Source organism: Aspergillus sydowii, assembly GCF_001890705.1.
Source record: "Aspergillus sydowii CBS 593.65 unplaced genomic scaffold ASPSYscaffold_1, whole genome shotgun sequence".
Classification (NCBI taxonomy): Eukaryota; Fungi; Ascomycota; class Eurotiomycetes; order Eurotiales; family Aspergillaceae; genus Aspergillus; species Aspergillus sydowii.
The window spans coordinates 3,674,291-3,694,440 of NW_024467859.1; the positions used below are offsets into that span (position 1 = coordinate 3,674,291).

Sequence of the window (20,150 nt, forward strand, 5' to 3'; positions counted from 1 at the left end):
AATTTCAGCCACCGAAGCCAATCAGTAGTCTTAAATCCCAATCGGAGAATTGGATCAGGAGAACGTGCTAGTTAAAGTTTGTGTATACGTATTTCCTTCTTCACTCCTGCGGTTGAGAGAGCATGCAAAGAATCGTCCACAGTGTCCCAGTCGCCAGTGAAGCTGCACTGCTGCAGCCAAAGTGTCGATCGGGTCTCCTGCAGGAACCGCTTGCCGCGCCGCAGTTCAGCTGTGCTTGTCGCCCCATGACTCATTAATCAAGGAATGGCGACAGAGAGTGGACGACATGGGAGACACCGATTGTCAGTCGATCACTGGAGGCAGAGCTGAATACTTACGAGAGGTGATAACATCCAACTCCAAATCAGTCATCGCTCTCTCGTCCCAACGCGATCCGCACGCGGTCGCTTGGGGTATCCAAGACCGGGTTGCTAATGCCGCCCCGCTCTCACCGACGGAAGATCCAACTTATGAGACATATCATCATATACACCGTCGTCAGACTCTCGGTACTACTTATTTAGGTGCGCTAACATAATTTTATACGAACGTTGCCGGTATGCAGACGAGCCAATTATTCTTTGTGTCGCAGTCTTACCACTCACCCCTCGTAGTGCTAAATTATCGGTGTACATATTATACCATAGGATTTAGACTGACCTATTCTTCTGTTCATATCCTATCCTTTCTCGTCGTTGTCTCCCCCACGAAAGTTCTCGTCATTCAATTGTCACCACATTCGGAATTTGCTCCCTTCACAGTCGAGGTATCTAATCTTCGGTACCCAGCGCATATCCTGTTGCACTGGCCAGTTAATGGCGAGCTTTGACAAATGGTATGCACTGAATGATAAGCTTTATGTACCTCTGGGAGTAACCGTTGACTTTGACTTGGTGAGGGATGGCTCGATTACTCTACTGATGAATTGGGCATGTTAGGGCTGCACTCTTTCTCGAATATTGCTGCCACTTACAGAGGAGGCGAAATCGGAGGTGAAATCGGTGCGTAGGCTTCTGAGTCTTACAAAATGGGTCTTTTTCTGAAACCACATCGAGACCCTGGCATCAAGTGTCAGTAAACGTCGCTGTATACCTCCGAAACCATTAAAATCCATTAAACCCGAACAGTCCAGGGCCGAGAGTCCAGTCAGTGACTAGTGTCACATGACCAAAAACACGGCTGAGCCACCCATTCAGATCTGTGGCAGTGCCCGTCCAATGACGCAGGGCAAGACTCGCCACAACCACAGAACGCCTGCCACATCAGTCGAGCTTCCCGTCTTTCAGCTGTCATCCCCTCGGGAGCTCCGACCTGGATAAGCTCAGATCATCGCTTTTTGTAATTGTCCGAGGCGCTTAAGGCTCAAGCTGTCTCGCGGTCGCCGGTTCCGAGATCAAGATCCCTGCGTGAATGCTGTTGACGTGTTCCTACTCGAGTCAGGTTGAAGAGTTAGGCGCGAGGCCGTTGACTCGGAGAGTCCGAGGCTAGGTATACAGTACGTTGTACTGGTTTTGGGAGCCACAGTTGGCCAGAGACCTTTGGGAAATAGCAGGTTCTTGTCACCTGCACTGCCTAGTGGAAATAATACAACCATAGTTTGTAGGTAGCTCAGTTATATTTGCAGCCTCAGGCTGCGGTTGTCCTCTATCGCAGAAGAAAGGAAAATGAATCACGTGATACACGTGACTCAAGCTCCTGGAAACCCGCGTCAACGCGTCCCGGTCTGGACGGTTGGATGAAGGGTTCTTTATGAGCATCTCTTTCACCACCACATCCTTCTATCACCGTTCACTCAGTAATGCGCAGTTCTATTTAAATCATCTTCCACACATATATTTCTCTGCGCCAGGTTCACACCTACTTTACTTTTCATTACCCAAACTCAACAAACCCTCTCATCCCAGCGACAGAACATTTCGACCCTTAAAACACCGAACTCTCACCATTGACACCTCATTTCCTCGCAATGACTACCGACTACGCTAAAAAAACCAATGCCGAGCTTGTGGAGATCCTCAAGTCTCGAGGCCTCCCTCACGGCGGAAAGAAGGCCGACATGGTTGCGCGCCTCCAGGAAAACGACAACGCGAGCACCGCTGCGCCAGCCCAGACCGAGAACGCTGACGATGTAATTGACTGGGAGGATGACGAGGTTCCTGCCGCTGATGCTTCCGCAGCCGCGAAACCCGCTGAGGCCGCGGCTTCTGCTCCTGCTGAGAGTGCAGCCCCCCAGGCTGAAGGAACGAAGACGGAGGAGGCAACCCAGAGCGCCGAAGCGACCCAGGAAGGCGGCGCAGAGGCTGCAGCTGCAGGAACAACAGAAGGACAGGAAGATCAACAACCTGCCGAAGAGAAGCCGGCTCCTAACTTCTCAATCGGTCTCTCTGTGACAGACCTTGAAGAGGAGTTGAAGAAGCGTAAGGCTCGCGCGGAGAAGTTTGGTATCACGGAGGAGTCTCAGGCTGCGATTGACAGCGCGGAGAAAAAGCTTGAGCGAGCTAAGCGATTCGGAACCGCTGGCGAAGAAGCCCCCAGTGTTGATAGCGTTAGCCGACTTGACCAGGCTCTGCCGGAGCGATCACGGAAGCGAGGCCACGGTGACAATGAGCAAGGTGGCCGTGGAGGTAAGCGACGGAACTTCCAGGGACGAAACAACCAGCGCAACCGTGGGCGCGGTAACCGGAACCAGGGTCAGAACCAGAAGCAGGGCCAAGGCCAGAAGAGCAGTACGAATAACGCGGCGAATGGCTTGAGCGAAAAGGACAAGGCGGCCATGGAGGCTCGGAAGAAGCGCTTCGCAACCGGCGCGTGATCCGGTCGAGTCTGTCAATGATGGATTCATTATTTTCGGCTGAATTTCCAATACCAGTTGTCTTATTTATTACTTTCTATGTTGAGAATCTGATTTGGCGTTATGGAACGAATTTTGATATCCATTTTGCGGTGCTCACTGGGCTTTTGTGGTCGCTTCGGGTGTGCTTTATTTATTGGGTGTATCGTAATGCTCGTAGCTTGATGGTCGATTGTCAGAGAATCGTGTCACTTTATCTGCAGGTCAGAATTGATGATATCAAGGTTTCCTTCACTGCAAATGTAGTTGAGCAAATGCCACTCTAGCCCCTGCGTTTAGGACATTAAACCTGACATCCATATAGCCACCTAAGACAAAGTAGGAGGCTCTCTGTCCTATCGCCATAACTGTCGTCCTACCAAAGGTTCCTATTGGCAGATGGTCTTCGATCAATGCTGGCCATCCAATAGCTCCATCCTTCACCAGATCGGGAACTCGATATATGGACCCGACACATCAGCTCGCTTCAGTCCTCTTAATAGTTAGTCAATAGTGTATTTAGTATCTCGCAGGATGCTCTGAATTAACGTTCTACAGTATATAGCAGCAACCTCCTACTAGGGAAATTCTCCCTTTACTCACGCGCTTCGTTGCCTCCTTTAGTGTCGTTGGTGACGGACTTGAGCTAGATAATTTAAGGTCGGTTATGTATTTCACTTGTCTATCATTCCTACAAAGCTACCAGTGACTCAACAGATCAGTCGATGCCCTGTCCAAATCTAAGCTGGTAGGTAAGCAAACCAACCAGGGCTATCGACCAAAGTAGCAAGCACCAGCGGGTAGCTAGGTACGTTTCAGAAGCAAATCCTTACTGTGGATGTCGTAATTTATTGGGAAATCCATTGTCTTCCCGAAGTTAATGCTAGACTAAAAAGAACTAAGCCGCCCGGTAGGATGCAGTATGCGCCATAATGAGAGGAAAGTAATAAATGATCGACTCCACCTAGGTAAATGCAGAAGATACTGCCAATCTCTGAGTACCCTATGCTCTCAATCAACCATAGAACCAATACTCGGCTGCATAATCCACTGTAAATTCTCCAGAGACGCCCTCGCAAGTAGCAGGCGGCGAGCCGCCGGCTGTATATAGGCGGTAGACCTCCTAGAAACAAGCATTAGCATACAGTGTGAACGCATAAAAGAATATCTAGTAGGCAGGTAAAGATGGTACTCACACCCAAGCCCCCATCAACGCGCTTCAGTTTCAACCATGCTACATCCTCATTAACTCCGTACCCGGGCTTGTCAGGCGCGCGCATCTCAGCTTCCTTCTGACAAGACACCCAATCATTCGACGAATGTTGTGAGCGAAGGTCAAAAAAGGGCACCCCGTCCGCAGTGAAATAGTGCTTTCCAATGTCCATATTCTGGCCCCGGGTGCGTCTTAGCATATCAGCTAGGAAATCCACGGTACCCATTGCGATGGGTTTGATGACCTCAGGGATGATATGTATGGGAGATTGCTTTCCAGAATCGTTGTCCATGTGTAGGGCTGCGATACAGGATGCATCGAAGAGGGCCGCGGTTGCACCGGTGGCTTTGGGTTTCGCGGTATGGTTGTTCGCCGGGCAGGTGTAGTTTTGGGTTCCGCGGCCGATGGTCATGAACTTGAGCTCTAGGCCTTTTGATGGTGCTGGTAGGGTCGATTCGGGGAAGGGAACCGAGTTCCCGAGTGGGCAGTTGATTAGTTTGAGGTCCTCGGGGGCATTTTCGAATAGAGATGAATAGAACGATGCGTCAGTAGGGAGGTTGGATGGCAGAGCGCCAGCAGCGGTGACCAAGAGGAGGAGGAGCGAAACACAGGAAATTATCGACGGCATGGTGACTATCGTGGTTTTAGAGCTCTTGAAATGGACCACAAGAAGATAGGGCTTCTCGAAGTTGGATGTAGGTCGGTGTTGTTCAAAACCATCAGGGAAAGAACAGACCCTGGCTTCTTATATAAACCCACCCCAGCGATGAGTGAATATATCCCCCGAGATTCAGAACCAATCTGGTGAAGGGCCCATCTACATTCCAATTCAGCGCAACGTCAAATCTTGCATAGCTGCACGCCTGCAATCATCTGCACTGCAATTTAGGCGGCGCTTATCCAAACCTTGTTGGTTTGATCTGGGTCGTAACGCAGAAACACCACCAAACACGGCTGTGCTGCGGTCTCGCATGGCGCACGCCTTTCCTCATGCAGTTTGGCCAGTGATAGCAAACAATTCTAGGTCCTTTAATTCACTCTGTTTGTTAATGGCGAGGCTGTGAATTCTCCAGGGAGTCTATTTTCAGGAGCGAGGCAGACCCAACAACAATGAAAGCTAGCCGCCGAGTTCGCGCCAGCGGTCCCGACAACGATGAATTTTCCAACATTAGAGTTGGTCGTGGTCTGCGCCTTGCCACGTTGTTGGAAGTGGCTTGTTAATACCCTTTCATCATTACTTCTTCGGCAATTCATCCCGTTGGAGATGTTGACCCAGGTTTCTGACAAAATTCGCTGTGCAAATGATTGGCAACGAGCTATCCGTCTCTCAGTAACCAAGCCACTAGATTAAGGCATCACCTTCCCACCAATCTTCAATTGCTCGACCATAACTCTCGGGCTCTAAAAACATGTGGTCCGTGATTCCCTCCAGTGTGGGGTCTCCAATCATACCAAACGGGTCGAGATCTATAGAAGGTGCAACCGCCGCCGGCGCTTCGGCCTGGACTGCTGGCGGCGTTGTAACCGTCTCTGGAGGGTGTGTGTATATCTCTTTCGCAACCGTTTTATGCCCAGTGATCCCTGCCGATCCTACTAAAGGAAAATTCGGGTCTGGGGTCATGCGAGCTGTCAGTCGCCCCGAGGAATCTGAGAGTGTCGATCCGAGCAGTTGGCTCGGTAGAGGAGATCGGCTTGCACGGTCGTAGACTAACAGTTCCAAGAGAAGCTGGGCGTTGGTGGTCCATGCTTGCCGAGAGTGGGAGGCTTGAGGGTCCCCCGCGGAGACGTTCTCTCGGAGTCGAGTAAGTCGGTCAATCTAGAATTGGGCAGTTAGCCTAGTCTGCCTTCCCTCCCCGTAAGGGCGCTTAACACAGTCCAATGACCAATAGCACCGCTGAACAGTGCTGTTAGATTGCATAGCCCTACCATGTTTTGGACGTGTGGCCATCGCTGCGCCAACGGATGAAGAAATCGGACGCATTTAGTAAACCCCCTTCGCGCTTTCTCCCGAAAGCTCGGGTCCTCGACAAAACTATGCTGGAGGTGGATAGTTGCCACGATAAGCACACAGTGGGCAAGCGTTGGGTCGCAAACCTCGAACCCTTTGTGCTCAATCAGATCAATCAAATGCAGGATCCACGCGGCATTGTTGGTAATGGTCTCGAATGACTGTCGGATAAAGGACTGCGGCATGGTATGTCGGAAGCTGCGCAGCCTCCTTGATAGCAGGAATGGGTGGTTCAGAAGGCACGGGATAGCCAGATAGAGGAACTGTGTGAACAGCCACGGACCCCAGTATTCGCGATGCTGATTCAACTCATGCAGACGGTGCTCATGGAACCTGTTGGCGTCGTAGCGATACTTCAGTGGCACCTGGCTATCAAACTCCATGTGACGGTACGTGACGATAGAATAGTCGGACCGTGGTGACCACGGCGCCGGTGCATCCGGTTCGACCCGACTCGCAGCGTATGCCATAGCCATAGCCCAAACCTCGCCCACTTGAATCGCATAAGACGCTAGGTCAAGGTCTTCCTTAGAAGAACTAAGTGGCGCGGTTTCCGGCATGGAACAGAGATCATAGGTAGGAGAAAACCCCGATCCGGTATCAAACGGGGTCCGCACACCCGCAATAAGTCGAGCCATTTGCACACCATCCCCTTGGAGGTTTTGAAGAAGATAGATGCTCCAAAGACATCTCCGTTTCTCATCTGAGTCAGAGGACAACGCGCCCAAGGTCTCTCCAGCCGTATTGACACTCTGAGCCAAATACGTCGCCATATTCAAATGCAGCCCAGCCTGGATGGTGTTGCCCGCTTCATATCGTCAATGCCAATTATATATCAAGAATGCAAGCTAGGGATCGGTACCGGTGAAATCAAACAACGCCAATAGACAGAGTGTCTGCAAGGTCGAAAGCTCCAAAGGCCCATGGCCAACACGCTCCATCACAAGAGTCCGCGCTCGGCGTGCACAGTCCGTAATATAAGGACGCAGATCACTACCATCAGGGCTNCGTCCAAACCGCAGACCAACGGCATGAATTGCCAGAATCAATTCCGGGTCGCGGCCCTCCAGCGTTTCAACGAACCCATCCGGGTGGAACAGCGGGAGCGGCTGGTAGTTGCAGCAGGCCAGGAAGAGATGCGCAACGGTTGAGAGATCATTCTGCTGTAAATTTGGCTGGTCATTCCCGTGCTCGCTCTGTTGCTGCACGAGGGCCGGGCGTGAACTAGAAACTTCCGGAGTTGAGTTCGGTCGACTATGGTCCTCAAAGTTAAAATTGATCCGAGACAAGCTTATGCCAACGACATATCTAAGGGATCGAATACCTGAGACTTCGAGTCAGCACTTCTAGTTTTTCCTCGACACTTGATAGCCGTTTCGCCTAGAGCAGGGATGAATTAGCCTAACTAGGCACTTTCCGATGAAGGAAAGAAAGATCTCCACGTACAATATCCGCCGCCGGCATTTCACCCTCGCCTGGCGCATATATGCATTGCTGACCCAGCCGTTCGCAAAAGGAGCATACTGGTTTCTCTCCAGGACAGCGCGACTTTTTGCGTCTAGTTCCATCAGCCTTATGATCAACGCGATAGAGGAGGATCCAGAGTCAAAACAGTCAAGGAACCACTACTTACCGACATGGCTCACAAGCCTGTCGAACACGTTTCGCTGGGCGCTGATCATCGGACATAGTCGGCTTCGAAAAGCGACAAGTGTTGTTATGAAGGCATTTTCATCGGGTTGATGTTGAGAATAGGTGGTTTTAGCTCAGGGAGAGAGCCAAAATAAAGACGTCGCCGGCTTTTTGCGGGGCGGGAAGAAGGCGGCGGGACGGGAAAGATTCATATAAGTCAAAACAACTATCCGATCTATTATCGTCTTCCACAACACAAGCCCATCCTGCTCAGCATCCAGCACTTATCGAGGTAGATACGCGTTCTAGCTTCCAATATGCACTCGTAACGCGTCTTTCTGGGCGGCCGCATTTGCAGATATCACAAAGGGCTCACCACGCACGGCCGCTATTGTGTCGCACAAGGGAAGCGGTGTTGAGTTAGTACTTGAGTTTGGTTGAAGATATGCCTACAGTGTGCATCATGAGTTTGAAAGAAGGACGCTTTTTAAGGCAGATATATATTGCTTGGCATCTATATACAAATCAGACCGACTGAGACGAGCAGGCGTCCAAATCAGCCGAGCCCATATTATTATGCCTTTTCGCGCATCTAAATTAGACAATATCGTAGTAGTAGCGACAGTAGGTGACACAAACCGTGTCAATCTCCCAACAAACACAGCGAAGTTCAGGCAGAAAAGAGCAACAAATAAACGCTGTGTCCCCAGCTTTTGTTCCCGGATACCAACAAACTCCTCAGGCAATTTGGAGTGTCCGACAGAATTTCGAAAGCCAGTTCCCAAAGGGAGTGGCAAGAGAACCGTTAAGAAATCGCAGATGATGTTTGCCGTCGTCGTGATGATCCGGGCGCCTGAACGAACGAAAAGAAACCCATGCCACGGAAACGCAAGAACACAATTCAAACGTGACTGACGCAACCCATTGGTATCAGAATAATAACAGGAAACCCCCACGGCTCACAAAACAACCAAAACCAAACACCCTAGTCTAGCGAGAGAAAAGAAACGAAGCAAGCTGGACCTCCGTCAGGAGAAAACACAAAAAAAAGCCGATACCTCTATGGTCATAACTTTGGTAATAGAAAAATCGAAAAGCATCACTGGGGTATCCGTCCGGGTCCCTGAATCTTGCTTTGCCGAATCATGAAAACAAGTCAAGAACGCAGAAAATAATTATTCGGGGTATCAATTCTCTGCCAACATGGCTGAGACAGAAAGAAGAAAATAGCGGAAGGAGGATTAGGCTGTTGTACAATAGATTTGGGATCCAATCGGGAAGAAAGAAAGGTGCCACTGAGTGAGATGCCTGGAGAATTCCAGAATCACACAATCCTTCACACCAGGAGAAGGACCAACAGGCAAGACACTGAAGATAGAACGGAAGAGTCGAAGGAATTACTCTTCGTCATCGCCAGAACCACCCTCTTTCCCACCTTTGTGGACCTTCTTGTGGCGGCGCAGGTTCGAGACAACGGAAAAGTGTCGACCACAGCCTTCCACGTCACATGCAAATGCTATAATCCAACCTATTAGTATCACAAAGCCGGCAAATGCGGTTGGGTTTGCTTGTAAGGACTTACGCTTCTCGCCAGTGTGACTGTACATATGGGTCTGTAAAGACGATGGTCGGGTAAACCGCTTGTCACACACCTTGCACTTGTGCTTCTTCTGGGTGTTGGACGGCATCTTTGAGCTAAACTGGCTCATCATGGACTGCGGGCCTGGGGGAGCACTGCCAGTCAGAAGAGTGGACGGCCGTGGGAGTGTGCGCGACAAATGACCATTCTCGTAAGACTCTGAAGTTGTTGAGCTGTAGTCGGTGACTGATGACTCTACAGAACCCACGGATGCGCTGTAGTATGGGTAGGAGTTGGCGGATGAGATAGACGAACCAGCGGAGTGTGCCAGGGGAAATCCATAGGAATCTCCTGAACCTCGCGAGCCTCGAGGCCCGTAAATGTTTCGGGGCGTCATGTCCTGACTGAGCGCCACCATTCCGCGGCTAGCATCAAGCGCATCACCGAATGTTGGACCAGCTCCAGGTTGTGCTGGGGCAACGCGAGAAGCCTCACTGAATAAGATAACGAGGTAAGCATATGTCCTATGAATTCGCTCAACCCGAGCGAGCGGGTTGGGGGAAGTGGTTGCTCTTACGCATGAGACATCCTGCGGTTGTCCTGGTGGACAGGGGATGCGTAGCTGATCGGCGCATAGCTGGCAGGCGCAAAGCTGCTAATGGAAGGAGCAGTGGTGTACGCAGGAGTCTGCTCAAAGGTGGTCCGGGGAATGTCATGGGCAAGGCCCATCATGTCAGGAGCGGGATAGCTGGTGGAAGATGTGGCGGAGGAGTAGTTGCTGCCGGCGACCATCGAAGGAGCAGAAACAGGGACGGAATATGGCAGAGAGATATGGGACGGGCGGCTGTTTTCGTCCTGTTTGATGCCCACAGGAGCCGGGTAAACAGGGGGCGTCGAGTGAGACGAAGAATGGGCAGCAGCCCAAGGGTCTGTGAATTGCGGTGGTTGACCGTGATGCGGGACGCCATGTTGGTAGACACTGTCAAACCCCATTCCGCCGCCATACTGGCGGTTCTGGTTTTCAATGACCATCGTCATTGAGGGTAGTTGTTGTCAAGAAAGATTTAGGGTGCTCGTGGTTCTGTGATGCTCGCAACACTGCGGTTGGAGCGATAATCAAGGGGTAGATGATCGGTTGTCGAACAAATACAACCGACGCGATACAGGCAGCGAGGTACAGCAGTGCGCGAAGGCAAGGTAGATCTGGACAAGACGAAGCAGAAGGGGTGATTGATAGAGCGTTGCGACAAGGAGATTCAATTGAGTGCAATGATCCGCGGTGGTGAGATGCGCGCAGGTGCAGACTGTTGTGCAAAGGTCAGGTACGGGAGGAGTAATAAGAGCGACAATCTGCGAAGAGAGGATGGGAGAGTGAGAACCCAGCAGCCAGGGAGAAAATGAAAGACAGTCTGGGGAAGGGCGATCGACGAAGCTTATGAACAAATCCAGGATCGCAGCATGAGGATGGGCTTTCCTTCGTCCCTGGCGTTCAGAGGGACGAGGAATCTAGTGCCACTGACGACGTCCCGTCGGGGGACGGTTGCAGATCGTTACTTTGGGCCGCTTAGGCTTCGAAACGGCGCCAGTGTTAAATTGAGAAAATAAATAAATCAAAATAATCATCGCAAAATTCAGTGCTAGCGCGCGAAAAAGGAGAAGCCAGTGGGAAATCTCCAAATGGGAACCAGTTCCTCGGGTGACCTTCAAGGTTGAGACCCATCTTCGTGCTTTTTCTTCTTTCGTTTTTTTTTCCCTTTTCCTTTTTCATTTCTTTTTTTTTTTTTAATTGTTATTTAATATTTAATTCATTTTCTTCAGTGCTAACCACTAAATCTTAGTGAGGATCGCGACCATGGATGCCACTTTTATACTCGACTTTATCTCAATCCATACCTTGAGAAAAGAAGAAAGAAATGCAGCAGTAATGGAGGGAAATTTAACTGCAGTGATCAAATGGCTAGCTGGCTTCAGCAGCTGCCGGGATAAAGAGAATAAAAAATTAAAAACTAGAAATTGTACACAACAAAGAATCCAAGTGCAGCGTGCAAAAAAAGAAAATAAGGGCACATAAAGTCGCAGTGAAGCAGGGGCAAGTGAGCCATGGGAAACATCTGAAACTCCGGGATCGGAGCACATTGTTGATATTCGCCGCAGTCTCTGCACGCTCACGATAAAAAGTGGAGGGCTCTCAAAAAATTCGATCCCGGAGTATACCGACAGCAGTCTGCACCATCTCAAGGCTGTCTGCTTCTGCTGCCATGAGAATGATGACGGCAGGGGTGGGTGCTCGAGCAGTGGATTCACACTTTGCAGAGCACACAAAGAGGGAAAAGGCAAACGCAAGAGGCAGACTAAGTCAATTTCAGGTACAGCGTCCAAAACAACCTTCCCGTTCGAGACAAGATGCGTCCATTTTGAGTCTCGGTTTGCCATCCCTCATTGCCGTCTCCCCAGTTGGAAGCTCATATCGGAATCGCACACTGCCTCTGAAAGTCTGAACTCTGAAGTGTTATGGAGTCTGCGGTCATGCTAAGTCCAAATCCGGGAAACAGTGCGGACGACAGAGGACGTGAGTGGCGGGGCGGTGGGCTCACGAATTCACGATGGAGAGAGCGGGCGGATGAGGCGTCAAGATTGGACCTCGAGGAAGGTTGGGTCACTCAGGTTCTGGGGGAGTCAGGGACTGCTCGAATGCAGGAGCCACTGACTGGCCGAGGGCTCTAAAAGGGGGGAACAAGTGGGCTCTGTGCCGTGTCTCCAGCAGGAGCCAAAGAGTAAAAATTGGGTATTTGTCAGAGGAAACAACAGCCAATGCCGGGCCACAAGCGAAGGCGCTTTAACCAGGGTTCGCCTTGGGGCCTTCAAGCCCAGTGAGTTGCAATTTTCGACATCGTGGCGGGGAAGTGGTAGATCACAAAGATACATCATTGTGCGTGGGGGATGCCTCGGCGTCACTATCCAATAATGCCATTCTCCCGACGTCCCGCGACCCTCGCCAGTTCATCTAGATTCTGGAGAATCCATCATGGAATACTTTACCAGTATGTTTTGCGTAAAGTCTGTATCCGCTCGACAGCACGTAACAAATTGAGAACTTGGCCAGAAACAATGAACAAATTCTCCAAAAAGTCGAACCCAATTACCCACATTCATCACAGTCGAGGACTCGTCATCAAGATTGTGAGTGGCCAGTCAGGAATGGGGCAGACGGCTCAACCCGACCAAGAGACAAGGCGGTCTAGTGGGCTTCCGAATTCATCGCTGTGACGATATAATAATTTTACCATGAGAATAAGGCCACTAGCACTGCACAAGCAGCATATCTAACTGCCCAGTGGCATGAAAGGATGAAAGCCAGTCGTCTCTGCAGAGTGACGACATCGCGGCCGGGATTAATGCTCCCAGTCGCATTCATCCTGCAGAGATCTCTCACTAACTCTCAGATTCATGCCCATGTTTTTGTTGATAGCGTCATGGTCTGTCTTCTCCCCGAAATCAACCTGGTTGGCAAATTCACGGTGCAGAGCAAGGGTGGAAAAGAATCATCCATGGATGCCACACCACCCCCGCATGCAGGCAGCCATTGGCATCGTCAGGACTACGCGGGGATGGCGACGGCATGGGAAACTAGGCCTGTAGTGAAGCTCTCCATCTAGCTCTCTAGTTATTGGATTGAGTCGAGGTAACGGAGAAGTCTCCGTCATCCTGAAGATGGCATCTGCTCGCGCGCGATGGCAGAAGAGTTGTCCACTTCGTCTACAATGCAGTTTGCCGCGGTCGCCGAGGCGGAATTCTTCATCACCGCGCTCTTCGGCACTCTATTATCTACACTTGCCTGGCGGATTTCATCTGTGTACAAGGAGGAGCTCATTTCTCGTGCGGAGGGGAGATATGCATCCACCACCGACGTCAGTGGCCACGAGACGCTATCCACACCCTGGACTAGCGGAATGCCATCAACAAATGCATTCACGTTCAACACCATCGTCTGCATTAGTACTTGGACTATATGGAACCGTTGAGGGCGTGCCGCGTCGTTGCAACTCAACTCTGCTATTGGCTTTGAGAATAACGATGGAGGGTTGCGTTCAGCAACCCATGCGACCGGAGAGTGGGCGACTTTCCCGAGCCGTCTATATGTACCACCCGTTAAATATATTGATTTGATATATCACCCTTTCTCAAAAGCTCATGAGATAGGCGACGCGGTCGCCGCAGTTTGCGGATCAGTGACACGATCGAGATCTTAACCTTAAGCAAAGGATAGACAGTGATCATCATGATCGCAGTGTTTTCAAGGCTTGTCTTGGAGTGATTGGCATTTCTCAACCATAAAAGGAACACACAGTTGGAGGTACACAACCCCGTAGTGAGGCCACTCCGAGAGTCCAAGCTTCTCAGCGAGCGCCGAGCTGGTCAAGGCAAAACGCCACGACCAAAAAGCCGAAGGCGCCTGGAGTCCTGGGCGACTTCAGAGCGACTTCCCAGTTTCCATCAATCTGATAGGAACAGCTCAGCACATCGCCAGCCACCAAGGGAGCCGAGTTTATCTCGTCTGTCCCGCGTGCATCCCCCAAAAATGGTCTATGTTGATTCGCCAACAACCGCCACCCCACTACGGAACGGGGACTGAGCGACAGGGGACGCAGAGGCCATGCCATCATGCAGTTACAGGAAGTGGACGGAGTACGGACTCCGGATGCTGTTTCGCGGACGTGCTCCGATCCTCTCTCTCTCGCACAAACGCGGATTTTCTCTTCCTCAGGCCAGAGTTTGGTTTGGGACGTTTGAACCGGTTCCTTGGGACCCTGAGGATGCTTGAACCGTAGAATCTCAATTGACCGCGTGGCTAACAAAAGCAAAGACCGGCCGATTGAAGAATGAATTATCGAAGAGAGAGCTCAGTTCCCGCTGGTGGGGAGCAAGCCCACCTGCTGCGTTTGGCAGGTGCGAAACTCTGATGGATTCTTCACCTCGACAGAATGGAGCCGCTTGCTTTCCAGCGCCAGGTTTCGCCTCCGTCACTTAAAATCGACCCATCGACCACGTACTCACCCTGTGGGTCGCCGGGACGCCCAGCGGAATATACCGACAGGACGAGTATTACCCAAAAGACTGACGGCTTGGTCGAGCTCGAGAATCACGGATCCCTCCCTCCGCTTGCCTAGGTTCGGCCTCGGTTTGAGACTTGAGAGGCGGACCAGCAATTACCCTTGGTGCCCTTGGGAAAGAGAATAACCTCATCCATGAATTGACGGCCATGATGACTAAATTTGGGTTCTAACTGCACAGGGGTAACGAGCGACACCTACTCATCTGACGCACCCCGACACGAAAACAGCTCACCTCCATGTGGAGGTACAAAAGTACGGCCTCCAACTGTGTTCCAGACCTCTGCTCAACTAAAGTCCAAGCAAGCGCAACAGGAAACAACAATTTAACTTTGACGTTCCTTTTGACTTCGCAAACCATTTGAGACTCAAATCGCGATGCTAGCCACCTCACCGCTTTTCAGCTCCTGCTAGGCTGCTGGACCTTATTTGCTGCTCATTCTCAGGCCCGCCTCCCGCTTTCCCTGAAATGATTTGGGGCACGTCCGAGTGTTTCCAAGGGACAGGGATCTATTCTAAGCCCGTCCTGGCAGCTCGTAAATTGCGGTTTTAGGCAAAAAGTGGGGTTAGACACGGCACATCATCCCTTAAACGCGTAATCGCGCACCACTCTCAGCCCAATAACCTTCGACCCTATTCAGACCCTGTTGGTCCTTTTCCTAAAACTGCTGCGGGGTGGCCAGTTCAGGTAATCCCACGGGAGCCTGGAGCCCCATTGACGCTTCACACTTCACAAGTTCACACTTCACATTCTAAACATCCCTCTAAGACCACCCAATTTGTTGGTGCTCTGGTCCTGCAAATTGGGAAAGTGAGCCACGACTTGGCACATGCTGGTGGCGTTTGAGCATATGCTTGATGTGCCAAAGGTCTTCCCAGTTCCAACCAGGATTTCTTCCCACCACATCGAGTGCCAGGAAAACGCCGGAAAAAACTCGAACTCAGACCCCCGATCACTGGCATCAGTCTTTGCACGGTCGGTATCTCCGAAAGGAAAGTGTCTGCGTAGCATATGTGCCCAGCACATCCAGAAACCCTGTCCAATTATGCTCGCAACCTGCATCAGCTTCGAACTTCGAGCTCTTCTCCCAACTTTTCTCGACGCCCGTGCGCATTGCACTCTGCAGCAGCTGAAGCCATCATTGCCAACAGCAAGCCTGCCATGTTTTCTTACACCGGACATGCTGCCTTAGGGTTCCGGTTCAATATGAAGGCTAGTTATAAGCCACTAACCAACTCGATATTAGGCCGTCTGGGTCAAGCATGGGAGAAACCACATGGAAATGCATGGTAAGGCTGACGATTGACACTGCCTTGTATGCAAATCTGCTCGACCAAACGATTCTTCAGGAACACTGGCGATCCGGCACCCTGGTTCCAGGCGCGATAGGCGAGCGATCGAAGTGAAACGTGAAGATCTACTTCGACGACATGGCGTTTAAATGTGTAGCCTTACTAAGCCCATCTGTCATCTGCATAGGGTCGATCTCAAACGGCAGATCGTCGTTGATTGGCGTTTCGACGAACGACTTGATTCAGGTGGGTGAAGCTTAGATAAGCCCAGTCGTCGAAAGTCCGCGACTCGCGCGAGCGACAGAGGAACTCCAGCCTCCAGGATGTCTCTGCAGTCTGCACGGACAAAAGTTGGAGACTTGTCAGAAGCACGGGTCACTCGTGGGCCGTGGCCCATGGGGTTTCCCAAAGGAGCCCTCGCGAGCAGGCTAGCAGCCCGATCAAGAGAATGCGCAGGCATAGAAAACTTGATGGGCGTTTGACATGGATCCTTTTCCAGGTTTGGGAGGAGCGCCCAACTCTTGAAATTGTAGGTCCGGTGATGAGGGTTCACTTGCCGCAAATTTTTGACACCTGCCCAAGCGCTCGTTCTCTGGCTGGCATTGCGCCAATAGCCAACGCCCGCAACTCCAGACAAGGCGCGGATTCGAGGGGGGTTCGACAGCCACTAAAGCCACCATCACAGAAAGTGGGTCTCAGCAGCGGAAATGAACGCCTCTGCCCCACGGAACTAGGATAGTCCGGGTCAGCAGAACCCTAGTGAATTTAGCGTCTCGCTAGGGCCAACTCCGTTAATTAGAATTTTGCACAGCATGCCGCCAAGGACGCCAGGGCAGCAGGGCTAGACTGCTCAAGTTCCCCAGGGACGGCAGATAATCGATAGCCGCACTTGGCATGCCCATGATCACCCAATAAGCGTCCATGCCCCACACGAGCTTACGCGTGCACATCCATCTTGACCCAATGACCAAGCTTTCGCTGAGACGCCTTACCCGTTCGGGACTTCTTGTTGGCTCTCTTCGTGTTGGCCCAAGTTTTGTCAGTCGGAAGGGTTCCCCTCATATTGAAGAACCTCTTTCAGCTGGGAATCAGAAGACTCACGAAGGTGGTCTGTACTCTGCAGTCTCCTTTCCTCCGTGAGTCGCACGCCTTCTCCCACGAATCCTCCGTCTCGAGTTCTCGTTTCTTTCATGGCACCTACAAGTTTGTGCAACTCTCACTTTTCTGCCTGAGGGCCTGAGCGGATTCTCCTGGCGTTCCCACTCAAACCGCCACAATCCTCAGGGTGTGAAGCTAGAGCAACCTGAAACACACCACCGAGTACTGACTCCACAGTTTTCGAAGACCCATACTGAATCCGGATATCAGACATCGTCACAATTAATCGGGAGCCCACGATACGAAGATGGAACCAGGGGTACTGCGAGACTGCAATTACGGAAGAGTCTCCTCCATTTCACATCTCTTTTTTACTATTCTTAGAAGCAAATTGGATATCCTTGATTCCTTGACATCATCTTGTTCAGGGGCCTTCCAAGCCTGATCCTTGCTTGTCCCGCCAAATCACTTGACACTCCACCGGACAGGCATCAGACGTACAGTCATACTTCGCAACACTGGCGACGAACCCGGAAGACCTTCTTCAGCTCCGTTAAACGGACACACTGCGTCGCTACAAACAGATTTGGCTCCTTGCGAAGCGAAACTAAACCCACTGGGCAAGCTTCCTAACCCAAAGAGCGTCTTTCAGCCAACTCTATACTCATGTTGAAAGTGGGACCAACGGTCTGCCTCCAGAGCTTTGTTTCTATCCTTGTGTTCCCTCTTCAGGAGTTCAAACTTCTGACCTAACGAGAGCATCAAAGACGGGCTATACAGTCAAGACCAACTCTCCGCGGGCGATTCGTCGTATGTCCTGCCGCGTCTTTGCGGGTGTCGTCTCGAGTATAGTGAACGTAACGTTCCCGCACCTGTACGTACACGCAATGCATCAGATTGTGGTCCAGTCGAGCCTCTACTACTGGCCCGACGTCATGATATGATCCTCCTTATGATCCTTTTTACGAGACAGGTACCGACGCCTTTATGGACCCTACGGTTGACTAACACACAGGAGGCGATTCGATACAAAGGTCCTTCATTATTGAGACGGAACCCTCTTCCATCATCCGAAGGACCTGAGATAAAAGCTCGCGAAAGAAATGTATTGAACATTACTGGGCCCGGATGACTTGCCCCCAGCGGCCAGTCCGCAGTTCTGCTGTCAGGACCTCGTCTAAGCTTCGCCCCTCAGTACGGTAACTACACCGTGCTCTGTGTAAATTTCCTGCTGCAGAAGACACTCCTGTCAGGTATACGAAACGGCTTTCACAAACAAAGTTTAACGTGCGGGTTTAATTTTCGCGACGTCGTCGCTACATGTTTCTTCTAGAATTCCAACAATATTCCATAAGCGAGCATAACGCGTGGCATCGTATCCAACACTGGAAACGAACCAGCCTCTTTATGAGACCGTGATTCGCCAACGGTCAATCCTCGAGCATGGGCCCGCCACATATTCCAACCCAGGACACGCACAGGGTCTCAAACGGAGCATGGCTGCAACAAGGTCCTCTTCCGACCCGTCCCTGAAAAAATATATAGATAAAAAAACAGAAATTTAACTGTTTGCCTTGGTAGTTTCGGCTGGGTTCACACTGCTCGGAAAGTCAACTCGATGACTTCCGGCATCCATGTGAGGCATAAACGGAGCAGATTCAATGCAAGATGCGCAACTTGATGTCACTGTAAAGGAATCACATTGCATTACAGGTGCATATTGTGGCTTGCATACACATATCTTCAATTCAATCCTTGATTTCCATTGGGATGCAGCCCTGATGAATCTTCCTTCAGGTAATTTGTTTGCCGGCCGTCGTTGGAAATTCGTGGTTCAACTCGATCACTGGCCAGGGCGAGATACTCTCCGATACAGGAACGCCGTTAACTCACCTTAGCGCCGTTCAAGGCCGGTTGACTACTGGGTGGATAACGACACCGTAACCATCTCCGACAAAAGATAGATTGGTTCGGAAAAGGGCCACGCCTTGAATCTCAGCAGCCACGAGCCCACGAGCGATCTGCCTGCTCCATCGCCTTATCACTTTTAGCTCAGGAAGTCAGGAGCCAGGAGCCAGAAGCCCAGGATTCACCTCGCAGAAAAAGTAAAACCAGTTGGCAAAAGACAAAAAGGGAAAAAAGGGTAGTTCCAAGATTTTCACACTGACGCACTCGTGGACGTGGCCCTCTCTCATTCTCGAATAATAATTCTAGGACTGCGCAACCCCCGGGTTCCCTAAAACGGAAATCACATCGCTTCACAATCCACATCGATTCTATCCCGGTTACGAGAAGCACTCAGCCTCAGCTGGTGAATCAATAATAGGAGAAGCAGAAGTGAAGAGGGTCCCTCTCGAAGGCAAACATTGAAAAAAAGCTTCCACTACTAAAGACAAAAAGTCTCGAATTGGACAGCCCCTCTGAGGGCCTTTCCTTTCAGTCCAACTATTGAGTGTCAATTTTGACGCTCAAGCCCTGGGCTGCCACCCGGTCTTTCTCCGTCCCATGGAAAGCAAGGTACACGTACTCCGTACATTTCGCTATCGAGCCTTGCCTGGCCAGGGGCAGGAGATGAATACGAGGATGGCCCTGGGTGATAGGTCACGGTACCTGACCAAGGAAGGCACGCTGTGAGGTTCAGTCCAGTTCAGTTTGTTCTCCGTACTCGGACCCCAATGAAAACCCATGGATAAGCCCTCCATCTCATCCTTGTGCTGCACTGAGGAGTTATGTGCAGGTATCCAACCCAGTTGGAGGAGAACTAGAAGGTCGTACTTTTCCGCAACTTTCATTCTTTTCTTTCTTTCCATCCTTCAGTCAACCCTGGCCCCTCAGGGTCCTCCAAGCTCGTCTCGCATCACACCCGAAAACAATTCAAGCCCTACCAATAAGACCCTGACAATCCCTGCAATCCTGCTGGCCGGCTCCCCACACTAGGAAACAAGAATACAAAGTAACAACCAAGAAGTCCGGAAATCACAAGCGCAAGCAAGAATGCTTTCGACGTGGACTCCCCACACGCCCCCGCCAAGCCCGCACATGACAGGGGGGCGCGCCGATGGAGTTAAAAAGGCTTACGCGGCACATTCAATCCCCCCTGCACCTTGAATGCTTGGCATACCACACCTGCCTCTGCTTTGCAGTTGGCTGGTTGGCTGGATTGAAGTAAGCCTGCTTGCTCTGCCCTTCAGTCTCCAGGCCTCTGCACTTCTGCAGTCAGTCTGCTCTTCACACTGGTGCAGCCGACCTCGCCGGAAGCACGGCGTACTTTCCGAAACCCTCTGGATGGATTTGATTTGATTTCTGTAACTCTGGATATGGTTTCCTTCCTCAGCTCCTTCCACCTAATGGCCCCCATGGGTCTACCTGTCGCCTAGTGGCGAATT

General features: G+C 51.1%; 6 protein-coding genes across 6 annotated transcripts; 2 read left to right on the forward strand and 4 right to left on the reverse strand.

Annotated features, from left to right (window-relative positions):
* Positions 1 to 1,966: 1,966 nt before the first annotated feature.
* Positions 1,967 to 2,812, forward strand: ASPSYDRAFT_26644 (SAP domain-containing protein; the record flags this gene model as incomplete). Its single annotated transcript, XM_040844301.1, has 1 exon — positions 1,967 to 2,812. One exon carries the CDS (start codon positions 1,967 to 1,969, stop codon positions 2,810 to 2,812), a length of 846 nt encoding a protein of 281 aa, XP_040708461.1.
* A 1,033-nt stretch (positions 2,813 to 3,845) lies between these two features.
* Positions 3,846 to 4,671, reverse strand: ASPSYDRAFT_84656 (DUF3455 domain-containing protein; the record flags this gene model as incomplete). Its single annotated transcript, XM_040851383.1, has 2 exons — positions 3,846 to 3,953; positions 4,027 to 4,671. 2 exons carry the CDS (start codon positions 4,669 to 4,671, stop codon positions 3,846 to 3,848), a joined length of 753 nt encoding a protein of 250 aa, XP_040708462.1.
* A 714-nt stretch (positions 4,672 to 5,385) lies between these two features.
* Positions 5,386 to 7,740, reverse strand: ASPSYDRAFT_54117 (uncharacterized protein; the record flags this gene model as incomplete). The annotated part of the gene is made up of 6 exons (XM_040848794.1): positions 5,386 to 5,859; positions 5,970 to 6,859; positions 6,914 to 7,305; positions 7,376 to 7,431; positions 7,498 to 7,609; positions 7,685 to 7,740. 6 exons carry the CDS (start codon positions 7,738 to 7,740, stop codon positions 5,386 to 5,388), a joined length of 1,980 nt encoding a protein of 659 aa, XP_040708463.1.
* A 985-nt stretch (positions 7,741 to 8,725) lies between these two features.
* On the reverse strand, positions 8,726 to 10,764 carry ASPSYDRAFT_39403 (uncharacterized protein). The gene is made up of 3 exons (XM_040845889.1): positions 9,840 to 10,764; positions 9,266 to 9,756; positions 8,726 to 9,199 (listed from the first exon to the last, which is right to left on the reverse strand). Exons 1-3 carry the CDS (start codon positions 10,298 to 10,300, stop codon positions 9,081 to 9,083), a joined length of 1,071 nt encoding a protein of 356 aa, XP_040708464.1. The 5' UTR covers positions 10,301 to 10,764; the 3' UTR covers positions 8,726 to 9,080.
* Positions 10,765 to 10,901: 137 nt separating this feature from the next.
* Positions 10,902 to 11,949, reverse strand: ASPSYDRAFT_338367 (uncharacterized protein). The gene has a single exon (XM_040845149.1). It carries the CDS (start codon positions 11,693 to 11,695, stop codon positions 11,090 to 11,092), a length of 606 nt encoding a protein of 201 aa, XP_040708465.1. The 5' UTR covers positions 11,696 to 11,949; the 3' UTR covers positions 10,902 to 11,089.
* A 664-nt stretch (positions 11,950 to 12,613) lies between these two features.
* ASPSYDRAFT_39405 (uncharacterized protein) lies at positions 12,614 to 13,573 on the forward strand. The gene has a single exon (XM_040845890.1). The coding sequence runs from the start codon at positions 12,994 to 12,996 to the stop codon at positions 13,282 to 13,284; it is 291 nt and encodes a 96-aa protein (XP_040708466.1). The 5' UTR covers positions 12,614 to 12,993; the 3' UTR covers positions 13,285 to 13,573.
* The last annotated feature ends 6,577 nt before the right edge of the window (positions 13,574 to 20,150 follow it).